Raw genomic sequence first — 26,972 nt, 5'->3', positions numbered from 1 at the left:
TTCTTTGCATTTTCCACAAAACTTGCTGATGGTTTTCTGTTTCAATTTTAAGCCTTTAAAGCAAGATTTATGAAATATTTCCCTTTGTGGTCCCACAACTCATAGAACAGCATTATTCAGCTGCAATTAACCCACACACCTAGTTACCTTTGTCACTTTCCTACTAATTGTGATGTGATGGGTTGGCCTTACCTGCTTGTCACACCCTCGCTTGTCTCAAGGAGTCAGGGACCACACGTTTCTCATTGTTTCTAAACCTGATCTAAAGTTTTATTTTAAATGATGTTGATGAAAGCACTTATTAAAGTGCCATTGTGAATTTAATCATGTATATGCTTTCTAAAAATCATTTAATGGTTGAATAACTCAGAAAAAAAGAACTCTCACCACCCACACACATGATAAAATAGGGCAGCGTTTTGCACTTGCTGGAACACGATCTCTCCAGTAAGATTTCTCATGTCCATCTTTTCCCTCTCTTAGCATTTCAACTTCATCCCTGTCAGCTGTGGAATCGTGGAACAGAATGCTAGCCTGTCTCTGTATTTCCAAAACTATGTGTTTCTATTGCTAACTGCACATCTTTATGACAGCCACATGCTTGCAAAGAATTAAATTCGGAATATTCATTCAATTATTTTCAGAGTAATAAAAAAAAGGAAAGGAAAGAAAAAAGGAAAAAGGCAAGAAAAGAAAACTTCCTTGTCTCGCTCTTCTACGCTGTTCTCATCCTGAGATGCTCGGTGGAAGGGAGCCGAGCAGTGGGCAGCGGCAGAGTCCCCGATAACCAGCGCCTCACATTTCCGTGGCATTTCCATTTGCTAGTGCGCTGCTGCGGCCGCACGCCTGATTGATATATGCCTGCAATGGCACTTTTCCATTTGACACACACTCTCTCTCTCCCTCTCTCTCCCTCTCCCCCTCTCTCTCTCTCTCCCTCTCTCTCTCTCTCTCTGTGTCGCTTAAACAACAGTCCTAACTTTTGTGTGTTGCAAATATAAAAGGCAAGCCATGTGACAGAGGGACAGAAGAACAAAAGCATTTGGAAGTAACAGGACCTCTTTCTAGCTCTCAGAAAAGTCTGAGAAGAAACGAGCCCTGCGTTCCCCCCAAGGTAAGCAGGAAAACAAGCGCTGACGGCTTGCCTAGGACATTACTTCTTTCCAAAGCGAGTCTTTCATCCTCCTCTCAGACAAAGAGACAACCTTTAAATACCACTTACATTTGCATTACTTTAATTTGCATTAATTTGTAGCATGCTTGCCTTGTGTTTTTTAAATGAAAGGGTCTTTGAAGTCTGTGACAGAGCAGGGAGCCTTCCTGAGAAGCTTGAAAATACCTTTTGGTTTGATTTAGAATTCTTTTCAAACTCTCTGTGTAGTTAGATGTAACTTTGTAATGGTTCTTACATTTGACCCTGTGAAAGGGGACAGAGAAGCAGCAACTTGCCGACATGGATCTGTGGAGTGCAGTATCTTCCTCACTGCCCTCATACCACTTACAATGGGGGCACTATTAACTCAGGCGAGCTGTGAGGTTCAACGCGCACTGTTTACTTTTATTACTACTTATGTATGCGGCTGAGCTCTTGCCAGGACTGTGCCGGAATGCTCAGAGTGACTTCAAACAATAGGCAACATTTATTTCTAGCTTTCAGTGTCACACTTTGTAGGAATCTTGCTCCTTTGCATTCTTCTCCCAACTCGTGTGGGGCTTCGCTTTTATAGATGCATTGGGGAGCATCGGGGACAGATGAGGATGGTTTGCCGTATGATTTTGATTGGGCACAAAGTCTGAGGAAATGCACGCCGTTTGCCTTGGCCTTATTGCAAGACGTTATTTTTAGTAGTCAGTTTGTCCCGACAGCACCACCAATGCTACAATGTCCAAAGAGTGAGTGGGAAAGGATGCTCCCACCAGCACAGGGGTTAGGACCTAGAAGAATGACTCCTGCAAACACCTGAGGAATATTTGGAGGGTTCTTTCAAACTCCAGAATACAAGTTCTCCCTTTACATGAACAATTGAGCTGTAGGAGGCCTGAACATAACGCTTTCTTGGGGGACTGGAAGTTTGATTGTGTGCAGAATGTTAATGACTCAGAACTCCCAGTAACTGAGGTTCATTGTAATGGCCAAACCCAGATTAGCCTCCAGGAAAGAGGCAGTGTCCCAGGTCACTGAGATTCAGGTGCATGAAAGGAAGTTATTTGGCAAGATGGGAATCCTGAATCCTTTTTTTCTGACTGTCATTGTTAACAGCTATGGCTACTGCAAACCCTGTCTCTTTGCATTTCTAATATCAGTTATTTTAAGTACAAGTTGCTGGCATAAGCAAATCGCTTCAATGTGTAACACTAAATATCAGGTGCATTTAGTGGCTACAGAAGTGTCAACAACCCAGCGTTGATGGTGGGTGTCAAAGAATCGGGGACTACGGGCTTCTCAGTGGAGCAGTTTGATAATGCAAGTATCTGTTCATTTTCTTCTCACTAGTCTTGCTTCTGAAAGTGAACTTTAGGATCCTATTGATCAGTTTTCATTGTGGATCAGGGGCATGATTTATGGGAAACTTTTCTGATTTTGTTTGATAACTAGGTTAACAAGCATTGTTGAAAACAAAGCTGACTTTTGAATGAATTAATTTATAACTGTGGAATATCACTATTTAAGAAAGCCTGTAAAAAAGATAGTATGGATTCTATTGTGATAAAACTTCACAGTAATTTTTCTTAAAACTGCTGCACTTAGTGAAGCAGTTAGCCGACTCAAAACAATTTTCTTGAACCATTATTCAGGTCATTATATGCTAGTGTTTGAACACAACATGCAGTGTATTGCATCATTTATTTTAAAATACATTTGGTTCAGGTAATGGGAGAACTGACCAAGGCCTTCTTATGAGATTGTGTATCAGGCCTCTGACACCCACAGATGGAAAGGTGCCGGTGGAGTTTTCAATCTTAATTTGAATTCCAGTGACACTGTCAAGGGGCAAATAAATCACTTTTCAATACATTTAACAATTTCCAACTCATTTATTTTCCTGGGCCCTTGAAAAATGTGGCAAATTTCTCAGAATTATAGCCTCCAACGGTGACCAGTGATTTTTACTCTATTTTAAGAACTCATAATTTAAGCACTATTACTATTACTGGTGAACTATCATTCTTTTAATAATATTGGTTAGGCACTGGCAATATGCCTGGGACTATGCTAGTCCTGGTGGATACAAAGGTGAGTGAAGCATTGTCCTACCCCTTTATTCTCTGACAGTAAACTCAGTCCAGTTAGATTTTGGTACCAAAATGGGCTCTGCCAATAGGTAATCTGGGTAAAAACAGACAATTTAAAATAGCTGTTGGCATCTGGATTTACTTGCAATGGTTTTCACTTATCAATGGGTTTGCTTTCCACTTATGATCAAGGAGTTCCTCTTAGGACTTGATCAACATACCCTGGGTAGATCTCACTTGCCTAGTGAATATCGTTTGATCCTACCAGCCTGAGTAGGCAGGAGAAGCCTGGAAAAAGAGCAATTTGTCTTTTCTCTGTTCTCTTGAGGGCCCTTCTGAAAGGACCACATGCTGTCTGTATTGGGGGCGGGGTGTGAGCCACCTACTCAGCAGCTGACATCAGGGCCACTGGATGACTCATTGAATTAGAAACACGCAAGAGGAAGACATAGTCACTATGTCCCACCCCTGATTTGTCCCACTCTCAGGATCACTGGAATCAATGACCTCTGGGCTTGGCCTGCATTCAGGGGGCCCCTGGGAACTGCTTGCAGGAAGTTGCTCCCCAAATCCAGATCTCTGAGTCTCACACAGTGTTACTTTCAAATAACTCAGTCTGGTGTTTTATCAGATGGTTAGGTTACTGGGAAAAACCCTGAAGGCAGCATCACCAGGGACCTTGATTTGGTCCTTATCAGCAGATAATCCTTCTGTGGTTGGATTAAAATGCCTATGTCTCCCTGGGGTGCCTGACTCAGCTTCTTGGCTGTGGGCCTTCAAGCCCATCCTTACCTCTTTCCATGATAATCAGAGCATGCTACTTGGTCTTGGCAGTCTGGCAAGAATAGAGGGGATGGGGAAGCAGGTGGAAAAACTGAGAAGCACTAACACTGAGCAGGGAAACAGGGGCTGGGGAAAGTGGGTGAACTCCAAGGCCCGAATTGCTGTGGCCAGTCCTGGCTGTGATCAGCTGTCATTTCCTCTTCGTGTATGACACTGTAGAGCATATTAAAATTTCTCTGGGATGGTATGTTTGGAATTCCTCTGATGCCCCACCTCACCAACTTACCCGGACAATAAAAGCAAGGTTGTAAGCCTTTGAACAGCTGGCGGGCTATATATTTCCCCTCTTTCCTTTGCATAATCTAATTCAGAAAAGAATCCAGCTAGACTGGCAGTGCCATGTCTGGGTACTTCTTTCCTGCAAGTCCATTCTTCACTGCCTTCTCCCCCTGGCCCTGGAATCTTCCTGGGTGGCATGTGGCTTTTCTTTTCTTTTGCTCACTACAGCTCCCAGCCCGCCCCCTTTTCCATTCGCTTGAGCTCCTTCCATTGTGAGCTTGCTCTTTGCTCCCTCTGTTTTCCAGACAGCCTGGGTCCTGTTCCATCGGGGTGAACAGCCTATGAGGTCTCCTCATCTCCATAGTATTCCCAGGATGTCATTCTTGGCACTAGCTCTGCTGAGTTGATAGGATATGGGGGCTTTTTTTGTGGCCCTGAGCCTGAACCCACTTGCAGAGAGGAGCAGCCACGTGGCTCCCCAAGAGCGGGCCAGAGTGACCCGGGCTGGCAGGGACAAGCATACCATCACAGTGACCCGGACATCTTCGCAAAGGCCTGGGGGTGGGAGCGCTATGGGAACGCCTGGATGCACTTAGGCCCACATTAAGAGAAATGTGGTTATTCTCTGTTTCAGGGGGAAAGACAAGTGACTTGGAACAAAGCTCCCGGATCCTTGGGCCCTGCCCTACCCTGTTTCCTTATCCTTCCTGTGTCTCTGTCTTCTGCCCCCAAATCAGAAGGAAGGAGAAACAGGACTTTGAATTTGGCCAGCCCATGCCTGTGTTTGGAAACCTGTTTGGTGAAAGGGTGAGGGGAGACATAGATTCTAGGCTCAGCTCAGTGAAAATGCATGGGGCTTTGGAAATGGAGACCCCTCCCCCCAGCAGAACAATCATTTGGCTGATGAGTTGCAAATGGAAGGCACTGGACTTCTCAATTAGGAATTTTCATTTAAGACCCTCCCTGTGCAGCATCCTTAAAAGATGCTACTGATGTCTCTGAGATCAGGAGGTATTAAAGAGCAATCTGCAAGGCAGCTTCCTATTCCTTTTCTTTTCCTGGGGGCTTTGGTTGTTTTTTTTTCCAAATTAGCTAAAGTTCATTAAAAGACCTAAAAGGAAAAATTAAAATGAGTCTTTTCCTGTTAGCTTGACAAGAGGGGAGAGAGAGAGAGAGAGAGAGAGAGAGAGAGAGAGAGAGAGAGAGAGAGAGAGAGAGAGAGAGAGAGGAAGAGAGAGAGAGAGAGAGAGAGGGAGGAAGAGAGAGAGAGAGAGAGAGAGAGAGAGAGAGAGAGAGAGAGAAAGAGAGAGAGAGAAGCAATTCTTCTCTACTGCTACTTTTGAGTTTTAATATGAATTATTCCATACAAGTCCCTAGGCTAGAGGATCTATTTAAAGATGCCTGGCAGCAGGAAGGGAGAGAGTAAAAATACAACCACTCTTTTGTCCATCAAAGGTTTTCTTTGGGAGGACATTAAGAGCATTCCTGTTTTCCTGTCTGCCTTTGCCAATGGCAGCATTCCAGTGGGTAGTACCCACTCCTTACCCATCAGATCAGCAACCATGAGCTTCTATATTGGTTCCAGGAGAAAACAAAGGGTGGGGAATCCCTCTGGAAGCCCCCATGTGCTTGCAGTGAGGCAGGGGAGGCTGGGATTGAAATAATGCTGGCTCTACTGTGCAGGTTGCACACCTATGCATCTGAATTTTTTTGTGGAAGATGGCACCGATGGGGTTATTTCTGATGCAAGCTTCCTTCACATCTACAAACTTCCTTCTTTTGATTCTGGCAATAGTTTGTGTGGTGTCATTGAAGCTGACTGTCCTTTTAGTCTGACAGTCTCAGAGCCTGACATTGGGCAGATATTGCTAAGAATCACACTCCCTTGAACCAAACACTATAAGATAGGCCTTATAATTTAGAACAATTACTTTTTTGTTAGAAAGAGTGCTGACTCATAAGAGTCAAAGAGTAGGTAACTTCAGTTGGCAATATGTCCCCAGTGCTTATAATCAGGAATTTTTCCAACTGGGGCTCATTTCACTGACTTGTCAAAAATCTGTCCATGACCACTGACTGATAGCTCGGTGTAAGGTTTGTAGTAGAAATCCCTTTCTTTTTTTTCTCTGCAAAACTAAGAATGATCCTCACAATTTGTTGCCTTTCAAGGCCTGGCCCTACCCCAACTTTTTCTTTTAAACTGTGATTCAACCAATTGCAGTATCTTTTAAAAATGGTAAGGCAACAGGTTAAGAAATTCTAGAAAGTTGATGAGCTGTCATAAAATGCTCAGGGGTCACCTTTCTTCGGTGTCATGAACTGATAATAGCCCTAAAGGTGGAGTGCCCTTTCACCCTTTCATCCCTAGGGAATAAAAGAAGAAGACAGTAGGTCACAAGAGATGCAACAAAAGAGAAGGAGGAAGAATTATTTCTGGTGTCCCAAATCTGCAACTATCCTTTCAATTTTTTCAAATAGCACAGTGTCAGAAAGGGATACTTCCCTTCATTTTGCTCTTTCTCCCCCAGGAAGGGATTTGAAGTTGTCTTCTTTACCTGAAAGGGAGGTCAGCTCTTTGAGAAAAAAGGCTCTCACATGGCTCCAAGTAAAATGCAGGTACACACATTCTCAAAATGGATGTGAAGAATCAAAGAAATTCAGTCCTCAAAATCCAATGTTTTTTTCAAATTCAAGGGAGTATTTTAGGACTTAATATGTTTCTGTGTTTCTGTGATCCCCACCTTGTCCTAAATTATAGAAAATTACTCCTTTTCAGCATTCAAATTTTTTCTCCTGAGGTTTGTAATCCAAAGACAGAAGAGTTGGCAATCTGAAGACATAGCTGCAGTATGCATGCTTTAAGCAAAGCAAAATGAAGAGAACCAACAGCCCAACAAGTTGAGAGTTGTTAGCAATGTAGGGAAGCATTTTTATGTAATTTTCTATGTTAACTTTGGCCCTTCCACATAGGCCTGTGCCTAGGAGTGTTCCGGATTGCAGCAAGGTCAAATTCAGTATTCAAATCCCACCGTGGGGCAGAAAAGGCAAATTGAATGGGGAGTGGAAAGACTGAGTTGCTCCTATTGTTCATGCCCCATTCCTAACTAAGGGCCCTACAGCTGTTAGGTGAGATCACTACCCACCATTCCAGAACGTGGTTGTGGGTGAGGAGATTCAAATGCAGCTTTGGAAACACTCTGCTGGACACTTTGAAGAAAAGCCAACATGCTCATTTGGCTCCAGGGCAAAAGGGAGCCTGTACCCTGAGCTAACATTGGTCACTTCTCTTCTCCTAAGGCCAGGCCACAGCCAGCAGTCCCATGGCAGAGCAAGTGTGGAGTTATTTTAGCTCAAGGGTCCCCAGAACACCTGGCCATCCTTTCCATAGGGAGGGCATATCTTCACGTGACTGGGCAACACTGAGTCCCTTGGATGGGTATCTCCTGCTTTGTTTCCAAAGGGTCTTGGGCAAGGTGAGCAGTAGACTGTGTCTCATTCCTTGCAAGACGTCCCCTCCTCACCTTCCCTGGGATGAAGTGGCTAAAATGAAAGGAACCTTCCCTTTTTGAAATTTGCTGCTTAAATAAAATGGAAAAACAGTTGCAGATTTTGAATATCAAAACATAAGCCTTCCTCCTCTTTTGTTACTTTTTCACTGGCTTCCACTCCCCTGATTTTTATTCCTGAAGGATGAAAGAATGAAAGAGGACTGCATGTTTAGAGCTACTGGTGATTTGTGGCACTGCAGAAAGGCTACCCCTAAGCATTTTCTGACAGCTCATCACCATATCAGTCACAGCTTATAGTCCAGTGGCTAGATTTACAGACAATCCAAAGCCCCAGAGGAAAAGACTTCAACAGAAAAATGCTTCCCAACACTTGGGTAATCAGACCTGGTCATTTTCAATTTATGAAGGGCTTAGATTCTAAGAGTCAATTAGTTATGTCAATTGCCAAGAACTCAGTCTTTCCATAGAAACTATGGGAGCTCACAGACATCCAGTATAGGATCCAACACCCAAATCCAAAGGTCAGTTCTTTTAGATTCTAATTCCAGTCAAGGGCTTCAGGAATATTCCTCCTCCAATACAGAGGATTTGTAGATATTTTACTAAGCATAATAACTTGTTCTTGGCCACTGGGACATTATTAATTCTACTTCTGCAGAGAATGTAGCTCTTCTGATTAGTCTCCTATTTGAAACCAGAGCATCACAGATGTCCTACTGAAGCTCAGTTTAGGAATAAGAGTGATTCATAAGAATGGTACAGGGGAGTTGAATTCATCCCTGTCTGAATCATTATCAAGTAAAAGAAATCTCATTCTAGGATGACTGATGACTATTCAACCTTCTCCTCTCCCCCTTTATGCTTTGGAGGAGACTAGAAAGAAATGCCACAAGTATTAAAACAGCTTTAAGAGAACTAGAAACTGGTTAAATAAGTTTCCTAAGGACTTCTTATTATTAATAGGATATTACTGACTTATGAACTACATTTACTATATTGCAAACACTGAATCAATTAGTTATTAAAAGCTACTTTTATCTCAACTCACACTACAGTCTTATCAAGGGGAAAATTTTTATAGCCCAGTTTTCAGTATTGGCTCAAGTTCAATAAAAGTGCTCTAAACTCTACCCATCATTAACTCCTTGGGTAAGAAGAGAAGTCTTGCTGTAGGATTGTTTTGGTGACTATGAAGCCCCAGAGCAGGTGCCATATGCTGAGAAGCTTTGGTTGAGTTAGAGATTGCTGGAACTGGATAGAGCTGCAGAAGCATCCATTCATTTCGTAGGCCAGGAAATGAGTTCTGGAGCAGACAAGTGACTTGATGAAGCTCACTTGACCAGTAGTGAAAGGGCAGGACTCAGAGCCTGAGTCCCATCACATCAGTCTTGCTTTTACTTGATCAGACCAACAGTAGGGTGTTCCATAGGTTTCAGAACGCAGTAGAATAATTATCCAGTATTTCTGACAAATGAGTGCAAAATACCGGGACAGGGATACTAACATGATAGGCTGGCAATGGGTCTGCGGGAGGGAACCGTGAAGGCACAGGTCAGTGGGAGTCTGGATAACAGTGACAGGTTCCACTGGATTTGCTCCCAATATCTAAAATTCAAGATTTTAAGTTTGAATTAGACTGAAGGTCAAGTCCTCCCGGTGCAATCCCTTCCCAGACCATAAAACTATTCCAGCCGAGGACACACATGCAGGTGCAGTCACTTGACAGTTGGCTCATTACTCCCACATTATTTCTACACCAAGTCTTTGAGCACAATCCTACTCCAGAATTGTGACTGATTACCTCTGGGTATAGTCCTCTTTCTCTTTTGCTTTTTATATCTCTTTTTCCTCCTACATCATTCCTGTTCCTGGGCTTGCCACAGGTGGCTAGTCATACAGGTTGGGAGAACTCAGAGTCCTATCACAGACTGGAGGACTATTGTTTTGTTTTGTTTTATGAGGTGCTGGGGATTGAACTCAGAGTCTTCACATTGAGCTATGACTTCAGACTTTTTTCCCTTTGAAGTGAGATTTTGCTAAGTCACTAAATTGCTCAAGCTGGGCTCAAATGTGAGCTACCTGCCTTGGTCTTCTAGAGTGTTGGGAACACAAGCATGCACTACCACTACCACTCTAGCTAACACTGTTGTTTAATTGCAAGGGTGCTGTCTTTTCTCTTAAGGTAGCATCATGGGGTTAGCCATTGCTTCCCACTGTAGAATGGATATTATGGGATGAAACGGGCAAGAGCACTCTCTCCCCACTGACCCTGTGGCTACCCATCCTTAGAGGTACCTGAGCTTGGAAGGCTGGGGGCCTGGCAGCTTTCCCAGTTGGTTTTGCTGCCTCTGGTCAGCCTTGGCTGCTACTCATGTGTCGTCAGATAGGAGTAATATGAAAAACCATTCACTAAGCACACAAGATGCTTTAGAAAATTCAACACACCTTTTACAACTTATAAATTAAGTGCCTTGGGGAAGAAGCATTTGATTTATTCTCTAAGGCATCTAGTTCACTAGATCCCATTGGAATTCCGTGAGTTCCTGGGAAGGAGCTACTAAGCACATCACACTCTGAATTAGACATAGACTTTCTTGCGTTTCCAATCCTTTCATAAAGTATTATCTAGTGGCAAGCATTCTTCCACATCTGATGTTTTAGATGAGGGGTAATTCCTTTGAGAGAGGCTCTACATTTCTGCCTTCTTTACCTTATTCACACCTCATATCATGATGTTAAAAGTTACAGTAAATATTAAATAATTCTGTCTGATATGCTAACTCTATTTCAAAGTCATTATATTTTATGTGCTTCACTTGATCTTACAAATGACACAATGCAAGTCGGATATAAGTTCTATGTGAAGGGAGTTTAGCAATGTGTCTAAAAAAATTACCCAGGAAAATAACTGGCCAAGATTTTGCTTGTGGATACAGTGAACTAGAACAGGGATGCTGGGATAAGGCCTGTGTTTTCCCTGACTCTCATATCATTTTTAAAAATCTTATTTTTTGGTGCTGTGAAGTGAACTCAGGGGGTTGGCATGTTCTCTACCACTGAGATACACCCCAGCTGCCCCTGCCCTTATTTATTTTGTGCTAGAGTAAAAGGAAACACATAGTAGGAATTCAGTGAGTATGTATTTAATACATACTCATTGAAAGAAATCGCAGGAAGGGGGGCTGGGGATTTAGCTCAGCGGCATATAGCTCAGCCGCATAAGCGCCTGCCTTGCAAGCAGGCAGTTGTGAGTTCGATCCCCGGTACTGATAAAAAAAAAAAAAAAGAGGAAAAAGACCAAAAAAAAAAAAAAAAAATCGCAGGAATACCTACATTTTTAACACTGAAAACAGCCTAGGAAGAAATTTGGGTCCTGAAGCCTCACCGTCCTTTGCCTGGCATGCAGGGCAAGAATAAGACCATTCTTGGCACATGCTGCTTGTCTTAGCCTGTCGCTGGAATCACTTGTGTGAAACCAGTGCTTAACTCTCTGCCAGGCAGAAGGTCAGCCCAAGAGTGAGCTGATCTATGGGCACAATACCATCTCTCACCCAGGAGGCTGCTATGTTATTTTACTGAGGATGACAGGTGGGAAATCTGGGGACCAGTTGTTCTTTTCCACTGGTATCGTTTGGAGAGTAGCTCCAAAGTCGGGCACGCCAGCCTACGTGCCTCTCCTGCAGGCAGAGGCTCTGCATTGGAGCTATTAGAATGCAGATTCTGTACATCGGCCAAGTCCATGGCTCAGAGACTGCAGCTGGAGCTCAGAACAGCCACAGAACTATGGCGTTCAGCAAGAAAGTTGTTCTCATTCAACCCATTACTCGCTGGGCCAAGGTTTTGGTCTTGATAGGAAGCACTTCTTTTTGTTACACATGGCTTTTAAAAATTCAGTTAGTTTTAGGAAAATAATAGAAGTTCTCACAAGGCAGCAATACCCCTAGGCTGTCAGAGAGTAAGGATTCCAGTGGTGAGAATTTCTTGAATTCCTGTTTTTTCCCCTTTGTGAACCCATACCACATTCTCTCACCTGTGCGCACCCTGGCCAGCACAATGTCAAGACAAGTCTAGCTCACGTTCTTCTTTTACTTAGCTTTATGTTTATTTCTTCTTCAACACAGTAGTATTGGTTCATTCAACTTGAATATCTAAGGCAAAAAATATCCCTTTTTTATGTTGAGAGAGTCTTTTTTAACCTTTGTCCTGGGGTTTGAACTCAGAGCCTCAAGCATGCAAATACTCTACCAGTAAACTGTATCTCATGCCTATTTTATTTTATATCATACTTTGAGACAGGTTCTCTCTAAGTTGTTTGCTTGGTCTTGAACTCCTGCCTTGGCTTCCCACAGTGTTGGTAGTATAGGTGTGCACCACCATTTCAGGCTAAATTGTGTTTTGATAGTTCTGTGAGCTCCGTGCTATATTCATATTGTTTGGATCTTTATTTCAGCGTTTAATGTAAGAACTGAAAAAAAATATCATATTTTGGGAGTGTATTGAAATTAAAAATCTATTTTTTTAGATCTAGGGGTGAAGCAGCTTTTCCTCTGCCACGTTTTTATTCTTTATTACTACTTCTGGGGTGAGTTTGTCGTATGTAAAGATAAAAGCAGTTAATAAATGTACTTTGTACATGACATTAAATACCTCATCAGTATAAACTTCATAATATTTACTTGCAAATGTTTTATTCATTTTTTGGGGAAAAAATTTAACTGTGCTTACAATTCAGGATGTTTCTACTAGGTGCCAATAGTGTATAGAACTGAATGGTCTACCTAGAAGAGTATTTTAGAGACTAGGCCATTTTCCCAGTTTATGAGAAATACAAATATATTGTTATTAAAATACTCAAAATGAAATAAACAAGACATTAGTTACCAGTTTTAAACTAAGCTTTTGAAAGAAAAAGCATTAGGCCAATGTAATGGTGCATGCCTATAATCCTGCTCCAGAGGTAAGAGGAACCAGGATCAGAAGTTCCAGCCCAGCTTAGACAACTTAGTGACTTAGGGAGGCCCTGTCTAAAAAAAAATTTCCACTAAGCTGGAGAATGCAGCTTAGTGCAAAAGCCCTGAGTTCAGTCGGCAGGGAGGGAACAGAAAATAAATTTTATCAGTTTCTGAGTATCTTTCCAGAGTTTCTTTTTGCAAATCCATGTATATGCTTATTCCTGTCTGTTTTAACACAAATCTATATGTAGAACTTCTGGATCTTTCTTTATATAGTTATCCAGTATTCTTTTGCATGACTATTGTATAATATAATGCTCATTCCAATATTATAGTATTAATAATATATAATTTATGCTCATTCCAATATTATAGTATTACAACCATGTGCTTGTACAGTTTCACATGTAATATAATCCACAGGAACAGGGCTTCTAGATCTAAGTGATACATTCATATTTCAAAAAGATATTGCCAAATTGGCCTCCACAGAATTTGTGCTGACTTATTATTCTGTACTATTTCCAAAATGGGCCTCTTTTCCCCCACAGTCTTGTCAACTAAGCTCATGATTAGACCTTGTAAGTCTGATTGATTGAACAGAATATCTTCAAGTACTTAATTTTCATTTCTCTTAAATGAAGGATGGTGTCCCTCTTCTATATTTAAGGGCCCTTTATATTTCCTTTTCTGTGAAGAAAATGGACATTTTAGCAAATACAACCATCCAGACAGTGTGTAGAGGTTTGTCTCTGATGTTGTTGCTTGCTTTTACCATCATGCCATACATGTTTTTCTTTCCTTTACACACTTAAAGGTGCTTGTCAATGACCATGGCTTTGAAGAGAAGTTGCTAGCAGTGGAGAGGGAGAGCCAAGCCTGGAATGTCTGCTCTCCCTTCATCCTTTTGCCAGTGACTCCTGGGGGAAATATCTGTAGACTGAAGTGGTGAAAAGAGAAATCAAATCAATTCTCTTTCTGAGACTAATTAAAGCTTCAAAGAGACAGATAACCACTGGGGATAATTTAGTCATATTGGAACTCAGGAAATGCTTAGTGATATTGCATGCCGCAGAACACAGACCCTAAGAAAATGCTGGCTTTTTGAGCTGAGATCTTGATGAATTTCAGGGGTCATGAGTATAAGAAAACATGCTATATAAGTATCTTTTGTTGTAAAGAAAACAAAAAAATTGCTTGTATTAACTGTATTAATTGTGCATATTAATGGGGTTCAGTGTGCTATTTCCATACATGCACTAAGCACATACTGATCAGATCCAATCACCTTTCAAAAAATGCTTTTTGGAATCCTTTATTGATGTTGAACTTTGCATACAGGTTTGATTCATTTTAATGTGATACTGTACAAAAAGGGAAGTGGCAAGAGGTTGCATGAAAATAGGGTCTGTTCAGTGTCAGGACTACCTTCTTCATAGGAAGATGGTGGCAGTTGAATCCATAGCTACTAAGTTGTGGCATTTTAGCAGAATGGGGACAGCACATGCTATCTTTGTCAAATGCCTGATCCTCTAGATGAGGACATGGGTTGGAAGAATTTAAATGAGTTGTGTAAATTTACTCCAACCGATGAAGAGCAATGCCATGACTTGAGTCCAGGTGGGTCTCCTTCTTACTGGTCCTTGTTCTTCTTGCAAGTTACAGGACTTCCAGAACATATACATTCTACCTTGGTCATAGCCAGGGATGTGCTATTCTGAAGCAGTCCTTTATCACAAAATTTTGCCCTTAGAATCCTCTGCCCTATGCTTGTAAGACAACCAGTTGCGGCTAAGCAGGCCCAAGGCCCTCTATTAGAACAAAACCAATTGGCTTATATCAACTTGAACTTCTAATCTTGATCATATCAGCATTTTGCCAGTTTATTCAGGCTGTTCATGAGTAGGAAGTTAAAAAAATTGTACTGTGAACAAAATAATCAAACTTTGATCTGAAATACCTTTGAAAGTTTTTCTGAGGCTTTAATTATCCCATTCCTTTGGTTTGGGATATAATGTCAGCCCCCCCCCACCAATTTCCCTAAATACTTGAAAATATTTTTGATACTGTTTTCCGGTGTAATAAAAAGCATCGGTGTGGGCCATGCCTAGGAGGGTTCATGAGGTGAATTGAGGAGATCTCTGGACCTCAGTGCTTTCACCAGGAGGTATGCTTAAAAGAACAAAGCAAATGTCAGGAAAACTAGTCTAGCATAATCCTACTTTAATGGCAAATCTCTGCTCCAATGGCCACCTTCTTTTTCAAATTACACCATGGACTCAGGCTACAAAGGCTCTGCAGAAATGTGTGACTTTTTTGGGAAATACACATGTGTGCCTTAATGATGCTGGAGGCCAGTGCAAATAATGTGTATTTCAGATGCAGTTTGCCACAAATGCTGGGTGGCATAGAGTTTAAAACAAAAACAGGATGAACCCAGAGCACAGAAGTGGAAAATTAGGTGGGTGGGTGAGTATGGACTTGGAAATGGAAAATGTGCTCCCTTGGGATGTGGCCTGTGTTCATTAGCACTGACCTGCCACCTCTCTAGCCCTGTAAGCTGATGTTGACACCAAAGCCTCCTGAGAAACTGAATAGACCCTCCTGTTCCTACCAACCAAGGCTAACAATGAGACCAGGCAATTTAGTGACACTGTGGCCAGAAACACATGTTTAATCTTTACCATAGGTTCAAACTATTTTGGCCTTAGTAATATGGACTCCAGCAATTAGAATCCACATGTATGTTCATTAAATCCTTGTGTCTACTTCCAAATTCATGGTTATGAATATGTAAGTATAAGCATCGAAGGGTAGGAAGTGGAATAGATGACAGTTTATGCTAATTACACTGTAGAAACCAATATTCCCCACTCAAAATGAAATGGAAAAATTCTACTTAATACCTCCTGGGTTCCATTAGTGTTTCTGGGTAAATATTTCTGGGGAAAAATAATTTCTGTTTTCATTCCAGCTGTGCAACAGATCCCATGGCGATGGATTGCCAGTGCAAAGAGTAAGACAAAACTCCAGCATACAAAGGACAATGACAACCACAAAGCTTCAGCCAGATCCTGCCCTTGCCTTGAAAGGAACTGGATCCTAGGAGGTGAAGGCATTTCTAACTTTTGTCCTCTGCCTCCCTCTGCTGTTATTCCAGAGAAGTGTTTCCTTACAACAATGAGAAATCATGTACTAGCTGCATCCTTTTCCATGCTCTCCCTGCTGGCGGTAATGGGAGACACAGACAGCAAAACAGACAGCTCGTTCATGATGGACTCAGACCCTCGACGCTGCATGAGGCACCACTATGTTGATTCTATCAGTCACCCACTGTACAAGTGTAGCTCAAAGGTAAGAACAAGGTCTTTGTGAGAGTAGCATCTGCCCCTTCCCCTTCAAACAGAAGAGAAGCCATATTTCTTTGTCAGTAGAGAATTACGTTCACACAGTGCAATGACTGGCCTTTGGAGCTTGTGGGAGAATCCTGCTCTTAAGGTCTCCCAAAGTGCTTTGTACTTTTGTCAGTCTAATTGAGTATGCTACATCCTCATCCAGTGGGAGAGGTGTCTTTTGTCTTTGGCTATGAAATACAAGAGCAGCTGTGTTCTTTTACCAGAAAGAAAACTGAAGTCTGCAAGTTATTGTTACTCCTACCTCTCCCAGCAATAAAGCGAAGGGGGATGCTTAGCACTTTGAAGGTTGAGGTAGGAGGACCACCAGTTCACAGCCAGTCTGGGCCCCATAGGGGATCCAAGGCCAGTTTGGACTATATAGCAGGACCCTGTCTCAAAAAAAAAAAAAAAAAAAAAAAAAGAAAAGAAAAAAGAAAAGAAAAGAAAAGAAAAAAAGCAGGGAATATGAGTGAATAATGGGACAGGCTCCCTTTTTAAAGAGTTTCCTGGTGAAATACTTGGGTAACTGGCCTTGTGCTCTGAGCCTTTTTCCATAGGCCATGTTTATGTTAAAATGAGTTCAAAAGCCAAGATGGCAATTTGATCATGTATCATTTTTATGTTGGTTGTCCAAGTTGCTCTTGTTTGGAAGGGTTGCATGCTTCTTACAGAGGCCACCTGTGCCTCAGTGTTAAGACAAGGTGTGTTACAGGCCTGAAAGGCCACCAAGACTGGCCAGACCCAGGGACCACCCGGAAGGCAGGCACATTATAGGGTAGAACAGACTCCAAATGAGAGTTCTCGTGACTGTCACTGCCCCCTGAACAGTCATATGAATGAAATTTGTCCCCCTTTGGTAAATACGAATTTGTTTAGTTCAACCTCAGAGGTTTTCACTTTTAGTTCTGAGACTAAAACCACTTAAACATTCTCATATGGCAAGTATTTTTAAAATTACCAGTATAATTAAGAATTTTTTATAATATCAACAACTAGAATTAAGACCGTAAAAGTCAATCTCTCCACCCTCCACTTAAAAACATTACGACTTCACTGTGCTTTTAAATTTTCCATAACTTCTGTGATTATAGCCCAAAGAAGATGACTTGTTTTAGTTTAGCAGATTAAGAGCTGAGTTAAATCACTTTAACCATTATATTAATAAGACCCATGCCTGCTGGAAAAAAAATAGAGATTTTTCCACTTAAGAAAAACGTCCATGGTCTTATTTGTGCTTTCAAAACTTAAAAAGTGGCAAGTAGATGAATATGAATTTTTGTGAGGCTAAATAAAAATCCCTTCTTAGGGAAAAGAAAACTAGGGATTGGGAGTGTAGCTCAGTAGTAGAGCACCTACCTAGCATGTACAAGGCCTGAGGTTCCATCTCCAGTACTGGAAACCAAACCAAACAAACAAGCACACATCTCACAAAGCAAAACTAAAACAAATTAAGAAGAAATATGAGAAATATTTTACAATCATGATTGTTCATAAATTGTAGGCCCGAGTGAGGTTGATGGTAACAATTATCAGCTTCTCCCCTCCTCCTTTTCCTGAAGCAGAAAGCACTAATACTTAATGTTTCTTATTGGATGATTTCTCCCTTTCTTGATGTGTCTTCTATAATTACCCCTCTTTAAAGAAAAAAAGGAATTAAAGTTATTTCAAAGGAAGTGCAACCATGATGACAAGAAGGTTCATAGAAAATAGGAGCATAAGCCTGCGGTGGTGTTGCACACCTATAATCCCAGAACTCCAGGAGGCTGAGGCAGGAGGATCATGAATTCATGCCCAGCCTGTGGAACTTAGTGATCAAGCGAGACCCTGTTTCAAAATAAAAAAAGGAAAAGGGCTGCGAATATAGCTCAGTGCAAAGGTCCTTGGTTCAATCTGTAGTAGCACACACACACACACACACACACACACACAAACACACACATACTAGGTGTATGTATAGAACCTGAAAAATGCCTGGGCATGTGACTCAGTGGTAATGCATTTGCTTAGCATGTGTGAGACCCTGGATTTGGTCCCCAGCACTATAACGGCAACAAAAAGAAAGAAAAAGAAAAAAACAAAGAAGAAAGGAGCTTGAAAACAATCTGGAACTACTGAGTAAAATGATTTAGCAACTAGCACACTGACCTAAGGAAGGTCAAAGAAGAGGCATCATTAACTCAAACCTACTGCACTCAGGCACAAGTCTTAGAAACAGATTTTAGCCTACTGTTCACCTTTGCTTCTCTCAGACTGCCACAGTCAATAACAGTGCAAAACTGTGATAATAAGAGAAATATTTGTAATTTCATGGGAACAATCTGTTTTCAAACATCCCAAACTGTCCCAAATATAGAAATAGTTTTATTTTACATGGTACTTGTAATTATAAACCTTCCTTTCCTGGCCATAAAATATGCCTGGCAGAATCTCAACTACCCAGACCTTTTCTGGATTAGATTTTCTCTATGTATCCACGAAGAAAACTGTTTCCATTTGGAAATAGTCTATCATTTTTAACTTTTACAGACTCAGGCTGATCTTTCTAGTGGATCTTATTTAATGAAATCGGTTGTTGTTAGAGGCTTGGGATAAAACATTGAGCTTATGTCTAGAAAGAAGAGACTAAGGTAGGATTTTTCTCTCTGCAAAAATTTCCCCTCAACTTCATGGTCAAAGCCATTGTTTCCTAAACACAGGTTTACTGTTTGCCTATAAGTTAATGCTTTCTGACTTACATTTATTCACTGTCTGGCCTTGTGAAGGCAGATGAAAGGTAGCATGTAATCAGGCTCAGGGAAGGAAGGACACCTACTTGGTCAACTAATATATGTCAAACACCCTGTAGTATCCATGCTAATCACTGCTAACAAAGCTGTGACTGCAGGCAGTGGCATTTCTATCTTAATAGTAACGAAAGCTGAAACCTGAAAGAAGGCTTAGGTACAGTACCTTGTTCAAAGCCATACAGCCAATAGCCACAGGCAATGATGATGTCTGTCTTGGAGCATTCATCTTGAAGCTAGTTTCCTCTTTGCATCAGAGGAATACAAGTGGAATGTAGGTACCGCTGTCTTGAACTCCAGGCCCAAATTTGGGTCTGTCAATCATAATGATTTATGCAGTACATGGCAATTTTCCCAGGGAAAAATATATGATAATGAAAGTTTTTCTGGAAGCACTCAATGGGACTCCCTGTTCATCATCACCCTGAGCTTGCAGTTGCCTGTCTCAGGATCCTGTCACCAATCTCATAGCAATGCAGGAATGGACTGACTCACCAGACCAGGAAGGACAGTATATCTACAGTCTAGGATTCAGTGACTCTATTAAGTGGTGACCCCTTCTGAGTAAGGAAGTTTCTGATAAAAACAGACTCATTTAGTGTTCCTAAGACACTATGTTTTCCTGAAATTCTGAGTAAAGGTTACAGAGTGTGGAAATGGGCTGCCTAGATATATTTAAGGAAACAGAAGCATTCCAGGTTTTGAAGCCACAGACGCCTGGTTTCCCAAATGTGGGACTTTGGGAAAGCCAAGCCATTCTTCGGTGCTTCTGTTTCTTTCCGTATAAAATGGAGCTGCTCTTGGAGGGCAAGAGTATGTGATAACTTTTGTAAAGCAGCCAGCCTAGAACAGACATTTATAATAAATGATATGACCCTGATGATGAAGTTATAAACTAGACAGGTGCTTCGACTCACTTTCTATTTCAGTCACCATGGAGGCCTCAATAACTATTGGGATCTCCTACAGTCTTAAGGGATTAGGAAAAGGAACCTCATTGGAGCTCTCGTTGGACACAGGGTGAGAGAGAAGAGCAAAGTAAATACAAGCCACTGTGATGAGTGCTAAGAGGGAGGACTAAAGAGAAAGGAGTGACTCCCCTTCGGCTCACTTTCCTTGCAGGGCTGAGCTCTGGTCCCAGGCCAGGCAGGGATTTCCAGGAACGCAGGTTGGGAAAGTGAGCTGGCGGGACCAGACTGGGAAGCCTGAGCAGGGTGAGAAATAGGAGATGACCGCCCCAGGTCAGGGCCTGGAACCAAGGCACAGTTGCTCTGAGAGTGAGAGGTGCCCAAAGGATAGTAACAAAGGAGAAGGAAGAGGCTTTAGGGGACAAGGCCTGTGAAAACTCCCAGATGAAAATTGGGGGAAGCTGTTAGAGCTCCGGGGTTATTATTGAGAAGTCTATAGGACATGGTAGCAGGAATTGGGGGTATCAGGAATATTGAGCTTATAACACAGTTGATACTGGAGAGATATGACTTGGTTTTTAAAATCAGAATGAATTTATACTGAATGCCTACTATGTGTAGATATTGTGGAAGATGTTGGAAATATAAAAATGGAAAGAAAACAAAATGGAAGCACGGAAGAAGGAAGGAAAGGAAAAGACAAAGTTTTGGCCTTTATAGTGTTTGCAAGTTGGTGCAGAGGGAAGAGAGGGAAGTTTTCTCGGTGTAAAGGCTTTTTCATGCCCATCTGATTTGTGGGCCTGAGTGATTGCACCAGACTCCGGTTGGAGTGAGCTGAGTTCTCATCCAAATTTCCAAATCTCCCACCTTTCTGCAGGCTGCTTTGTTCTCCTGATTGCTATTTTGTTGGTGTCTTTTACCTGGCACAGACCCAATGCAGAGTCACCAGGGTCCATGAAGATGAGTGGAACAGTCATTTACTCAAGTTGCTGGTGAGGGAAGGAAGGAGAGAAAGATGGATGAATTTTTGTCATGAGGAAAAAGGGGATGCCATGGAAATAGGGGTGCAGTGTACACTGCTGAGAATATAGAAGAAATGTTTCCCTTTCTTTGGGGTAAAGTAGCCAAAATGTTAGTCTAACATGGGCTAGGGTGTGGTGTCTATTCTGAAGCTAAAGGAGACACCTACTTAGCCAGGGATCTTGGCAGATTCAGTTCTGCTTAAGCTTGGAGATGGTGATGGTGTACCCCACCAAGCCTATAGGGAAAAGAGGAACCTTGAACACCTTTGGAGAAGACATGCTCTGGACTCTGAGAGGCAGATCAGTGTAGATTAGAGAAGGGTACAAGTTAGCTTATGCTGCAGAGATTTGGTTTCAAATAGACCTTGGTTTGATTCTATACTTGGATTTTTGTAGATGTGGGATGTTGGGCAAGTCACAAACCGTCTAAAGTCTCAGCTTCCTCATTGGCATAGTAGTACTGGTCATCAGAGTACCTTTCTTGTAGGGTTGTTGTGAAGATTAAATGAGATACTCATGTCTTAAGTATTTAATAAATGTTCTTAGCCAGGTGTGGTGGTGTACACCTTGAATCTCAGTATACTCTAGGAAGCTGAGGTACAAAAATTGGAAATTTGAGCCCAGCCTGGGCTCAAACATAGTGACCTAAAGAGACTCTGTGTAAAAAAAGAAGAAGGAGGGAGAGAAGAAAAAGGCCAGGGATGTAGCTAGTGCAAAGGCCCAGTGTTCAATCCTTAGTATCTCAAAAAGTACTTGTTATATCATTGCTTACAATGTTTGAGCTAGAGCAGAACCTGCAAACTTTAATGACTTCACAGACTTGCTACTTAAGGTGTGGGTATCAGCTCAACAGTATAAATATCAAGTGGAACCTTAGGAAAAATGCAGAATCACAGATCCACCCCAGAACTACTTAGTCAAAACTTGCATTTTAACAATTCATGTGCACATTCCATTCTGAGAAGCTCTAGTCTGGAAGAGGTCAGAAGATGTTCATGAAATGCTATAATACAAAAGAGGCATACTCAAGGGTAAAAGACTATCAAGAGTGAACTCAGAAAGTAGATGGTCATCTTTCCATTCCTAAGTGATATCCATTAGTAGATCTAGTCTTCTAAATTCCTACCTTAGTCCTCAACACACACAAAACAGAGATACGTTTCCTTTTGATTTACAACCTAGAGCTGAGGTCTAAACATTAAGCTATTACAGAGAGGGAATTTGTGTGTGCGTTGAGAGCATGGAAGGATACAATAACTGGTTTATAGTTTCTTCTTTGAGGATAGAGCATTTGAATTTGGCCACACAGGACAGATAGGTGGCATTTCATTAGGCAGAACTGAATGGAAAAGATATTCATGGGAGACAGAAGACAGGAACAAAGGCAAGAGGCAGGAGAATTGAGGGGCAACTCCATGAACTACTAAGTGGTTCATCACTTAGGAGTGGAAAGATAACCACCTATTTTGTGGGTTCACTCTTGACTTTGAGTAGTCGACTGTAGCAGGGGGTGGATGATGAGAAACACTAAGTGATACTGATAGCAGGGTACGGAAGGCCTGAACTCCTGCTCAGAATTTTAGGATTTATTCTGAAGGCTAAGAATAGCTACTGAAGGTGTTTATTATGCATGTCTGTGCATTCTTCTTGTGTGGAGAGTTAGCTCCCAAAGCAGAGGGACCAGGCCTGTTGGAGGTGGGCCCCAGACCTTTAGTGCTAGGGTGCTTGTCTTTCACAGTGGGCTAGAGGTAGAGCTTGACAAACAGTTTTTAGTGAGATCATAGTCAGGTTAACTCATCTGCAAATAGCACTACATTGTTGATTTAGTCATGTTAGGGACAGCACTAATGGCCTGGCCAATGAGGTATACATTTGGCATGCCTGTATGTATATCATTTGGATATGGTGCTCTCTGGTCCTTATGAATTAAGTCTGTTGGTATAGGTTCATTATACCCACTCAGACAAAAGTTCTCTGAACACTCCTTTTTGGGAGGTGACTTTGAGTAACTGCTTAATCTAATGAATAGTTGATCTAGATTAGAGACCAACAAATTTATCCCTGCTCCAAGGAGAGATGTCAAGCAGCTCTTACCAGGTACTGGCAACTTTGGGAAGAAATTGGGAAAGGTCCTGGATCTCTTGCTCCCTTTCAAGAACTGAGGATTAAATATTAGGTTGGACACGCATGTACTCTACTACTGATTTATGGCATAATATTCCCAAACCTGTTTCTGATCATGTTTATCAATCACAAACCTATTTGTGTATCAATCACAAACCTTAATAAAATCAAGAGTTTACAGCTGAAATTTTTTCTCTACCTCTATGATCTCTCAGAGAAAAATAAATCAACTGATTTAGTCCAACTTATTCTTCTCCTTGCCCACCTTGGATTTCATTTTCTTTTGTTTTCATTTAATCTTCTAGTATCGTATATTCTCTTGGTGATTGCTAGTAGATTATTGGATTTCACTGCTAGCATCTTCTCAGAAAATGATGTTACTAACTTATAATTTCCAGAAGTTATCTTTTCTCACTTTTGGAAAGATGAGCTGGCCATTATCTACTTTTAATCATAAGGGTGTTTAATTCTGCCCTATAGGATGATGTCATAGATAATAGCTGGTGAGTCTTTAATATTAACTGCTGATTCCCAAAATATCATAAGGTCAAAGAGTTTCATGCATGTATCTCTGTCTATTGATATCTACCTATCTGTCTATCTACGTCTCTTGATCGTTCATTGAAACAGTTCCACTTTTTATGACCTTGCTGTTGGTTCTGGAGTTACAAGGCAATGTTTTCTTCTGTCACTGAATATGAAATGCACTAGGCAAGAGCATCCCATATAAACATGGACCACTGGCCTCCCTGCCCTACTCATATAGGGTTATATGACTTCATCAATCAAACCATCCCACCCCACTCCACCCACAACTTCTCCTTAGGATACCAGGATTAATGTATGGGATCAAAAAATGATTTTTTCCATATCCTTAAGCTGTGTGCACAGTGTTTAGTGTGTGCTTATGTGCATTTTCCTGGAGATAACTTTGATAGTATTCATCAGTTTCTTAAAAGAGTCTGTTTACTAAAGCCATATTAAGAACTAATATAAAGAACTTACAGCTTATTACTTCAGCCTAGACCTTTGGAATGGAAATGCTGAAAATGGATACATCCTTCCAGTCCTACGTGATTGTGAAGATGTAGATGTGATTTCACAAATCTCAGACTTCCTCAGTGTGTAAACCCAGGAGTGTGAATCCACGACCCCAAATGTGCCCTTTCTCTAGTCTCTTGTTGCAAGTTGCAGCTCCTAAAATATTTCTTCATATGTATTACTTAGCTTTCTCTTCGTATTTTTCAGAACTCACATTCTTACTCTGCCATAAAAAGTTAAGTTCAGTAATTTGTAGGAAAATGTATGCTCCTCACAATCATAGTGTTAAGTGGAATAAATCAGAATACAAACTTAAACATCACATGGTTTCTCTTAGATGAGAAACTCAAAGCATAAATAAAGAACAAAATAAAAGATAGATAATAGGAAATAGGGAGATAAATCTTCCTCAAATGGAAAAGCGACCAAGTGATGGAGGAAGCAGGGCGAGAGAGGAGGGGAAGGGGATGGAAAAACGAATTAAGATGTGTTATGTAGATGAGCCAACTCCACAAAGATTTACAAACATTATGTACTGTGGACATGTACTAATAAAAATAAAAATTGAAGTACTTCCTCAAATCAAATCAGGGCAAACATATCCATCTCCTCAAAAAAAATCATATTCCTTTTGGTTAGACATCTTCTTCACAAATCAATTTTTATCTTCTGTCATTCTTTATTTCTTGATCTCAGTTTAAAATGACTTTCTGCTTTTGCTGCTGGTCAAATTGCAAATATATTGGGTTGATGGTAGAATGCCATTTATTAGAGAGAACTTACATTCTTCTTGGTTTTTAATGTGTACTTTGTAATGAGTCTTGTCCAGTGGTTCTAAATCCTTAGTGCAATTCTAAGTCACATATGGAGTTTTGAAAATCTGGAAATCCTAGGTCTTCCCCCAAGGACCATAATCCTAGTGTTCTAAATGGGGCCTGGTGTTTTTTGTTTTTATGTTTGTTTTTGTTTTTTCCTCTGTGATGTTGAGGATTGAACCTAGGACCTTGCACATGCAAAGTAAGCACTGTACCATTGAAGTGCACCCCTAGTCCCCCTTAACATTTTTTTTAAGTTTACCAGTTGATTCTAATGTGCAGAACGGCTTGAGAGCCACTTGTCTGACCTAACAGACATTGTCAAGGAACTTTAGGGCCTTTTAAAGGATGCTGTGGTACCCGGCTGTTGGCACCTCCACAAAGTAACCGTCTTTTCTTCTTTCCCCAGATGGTACTCTTGGCCAGATGTGAGGGGCACTGCAGCCAGGCGTCACGCTCTGAGCCCTTGGTGTCCTTCAGCACTGTTCTCAAGCAACCTTTCCGTTCCTCCTGTCATTGCTGTCGACCCCAGACCTCCAAGCTGAAGGCACTGCGCCTGCGCTGCTCAGGAGGCATGCGACTCACCGCCACCTACCGGTACATACTCTCTTGTCACTGTGAGGAGTGCAGCTCCTGAGGCCTGCTACTGAGTGGCATCTGGATGAAAGGACCACAGAGTTCAGTTCAACCAACCTGAGAAAGGACTGGCAAGAAGAGAGTTAAGGTGGAAAACGCAAAATTTCCGCAAGATTCTAAATATTTTAGTAATAAAGACTTTGTGCTTCTTGACAGAGAAAGCTACCCTGGAAACTTGTTTTCAATTCCTATTTCCTTTCCCTGGTACAATTTTTTTGGGGTTCTTTTTCAGATTTAAGCATTTCTCCCGCTGGCTCTGAATGCTGTCTGAGTTTCCAATCATTCTGCATTGGTGGGAAAAAGCGGGTCCCCGTGCATAAGTGTGTCTGGCTATCACTGTTTGGTGCATATTACAGAAGAATTTGCTCTGTGAGGGAGGGGAGCCCAACTCTTCTTGGAGTTTTGTGCACTGCTTCTCCTGCTTTTCATCTTGTCATTTTGGTCTAGGTTTGTCATCGGCACTAAAAAGGTTACCAATTTCAAATTCTGAACACCAAATGTGGATATGTTTAGTAAAGTTTACTCACAAATGACTAACTGACATTAAAATAACTAATGAATGGATTCTTTTATGTGATACTGGAACTATTGACATCTATAATTATTATTCAAAAATAGCTTTGAGAAGTAAAGGTGGCATAAAGATTTTGTGGCCTGAAGGCTCTTGCAGATAAATTATAGTAAACTTTGGTAAGGGAGCAGACTTTTAAAGACTTGCACAGATACGGATCCTGCACTGACTTTGGAAAAGGCATATATGTACTAGTGGCATGGAGAATGCACCATACTCATGCATGCAAATTAGACAACCAAGTATGAATCTATTTGTGGGTGTGCTATAGTTTTAGCCGCATCGTGGGGATCATTCTCTAACATCCACCTGTCCATGTGAGGCTTGTTGCCATAATGGTAGCCTGGCTCATTTTTTGAACATTTGGTTAAAATATATTTCGGTCCTTGAGGTTCAAATTTTAAGTTACTCCCATGTTTTGAAATAAAAAGAGTATCTTCGATATTTTGGCTGTGTAGTTTTTTCTCTTCAACATCCTACTGTGATGTGGACTATAAGATCTGCTTATACTCACTGATGGTGAAACTTTGAGAAATTGAATGCCCAAACTGCAACCCAAAATGCACCTACTAATTGCAATGTGCCAACTCTGCAATTAAACCTGAATATTGAGGTTTTAGTTTAGAGAAAACAATTCATACATTAAAAGAAAAAAATAGTAATAGAGCTTTCAATGATACAAACAACCTGCTATGGCTCCAGTGCCATAGGTTTGCCACCACTAGTAGTACTTGCAAAGCTTTTATGATATGGAAGGGAGACAAAATAGTAACTGGGCATAGTGGCACACACCTATAATCCCAGCACTCCAGGAGGCTGAAGCAGGAGGATTACAAGTTTGAGCCCAGCCTGAGCAATTTAGAACCTTAGCAATCCCCTGTCTCAGAAAGTTTTTTAAAAGGGCTGGGGATGTAGTTAGG

The 26,972-nt window shown here is 41.3% G+C and overlaps 1 protein-coding gene across 2 annotated transcripts; it reads left to right on the top strand.

Moving 5' to 3' along the window:
• Positions 1 to 520: 520 nt before the first annotated feature.
• On the top strand, positions 521 to 26,496 carry Ndp (norrin cystine knot growth factor NDP). Of its 2 annotated transcripts, none has more exons than XM_003469362.5 (3): positions 521 to 1,114; positions 15,918 to 16,111; positions 25,255 to 26,496. In XM_003469362.5, the coding sequence occupies exons 2-3, from the start codon at positions 15,938 to 15,940 to the stop codon at positions 25,480 to 25,482; spliced, it is 402 nt and encodes a 133-aa protein (XP_003469410.1). In that variant the 5' UTR covers positions 521 to 1,114; positions 15,918 to 15,937; the 3' UTR covers positions 25,483 to 26,496. The 2 variants fall into 2 exon arrangements, with proteins under 2 accessions (XP_003469410.1, XP_005003516.1); XM_005003459.4 differs by having other exon boundaries at positions 527 to 1,114; positions 15,732 to 16,111.
• Positions 26,497 to 26,972: the final 476 nt, after the last annotated feature.

This window comes from Cavia porcellus, unplaced genomic scaffold (genome assembly GCF_034190915.1).
Source record: "Cavia porcellus strain 051 isolate PalLab524CR breed Dunkin Hartley unplaced genomic scaffold, mCavPor4.1 scaffold_3, whole genome shotgun sequence".
In the NCBI taxonomy this organism is placed as follows: Eukaryota; Metazoa; Chordata; class Mammalia; order Rodentia; family Caviidae; genus Cavia; species Cavia porcellus.
This window is presented reverse-complemented; position numbering and strand designations above follow the sequence as displayed.

Bases quoted from the DNA above. Each gene is read 5' to 3' on its own strand.
- Ndp (XM_003469362.5), top strand. From the start codon at position 15,938: ATGAGAAATCATGTACTAGCTGCATCCTTTTCCATGCTCTCCCTGCTG. The intron at 16,112-25,254 runs GTAAGAACAAGG...TTCTTTCCCCAG, and splicing joins TGTACAAGTGTAGCTCAAAG to ATGGTACTCTTGGCCAGATG.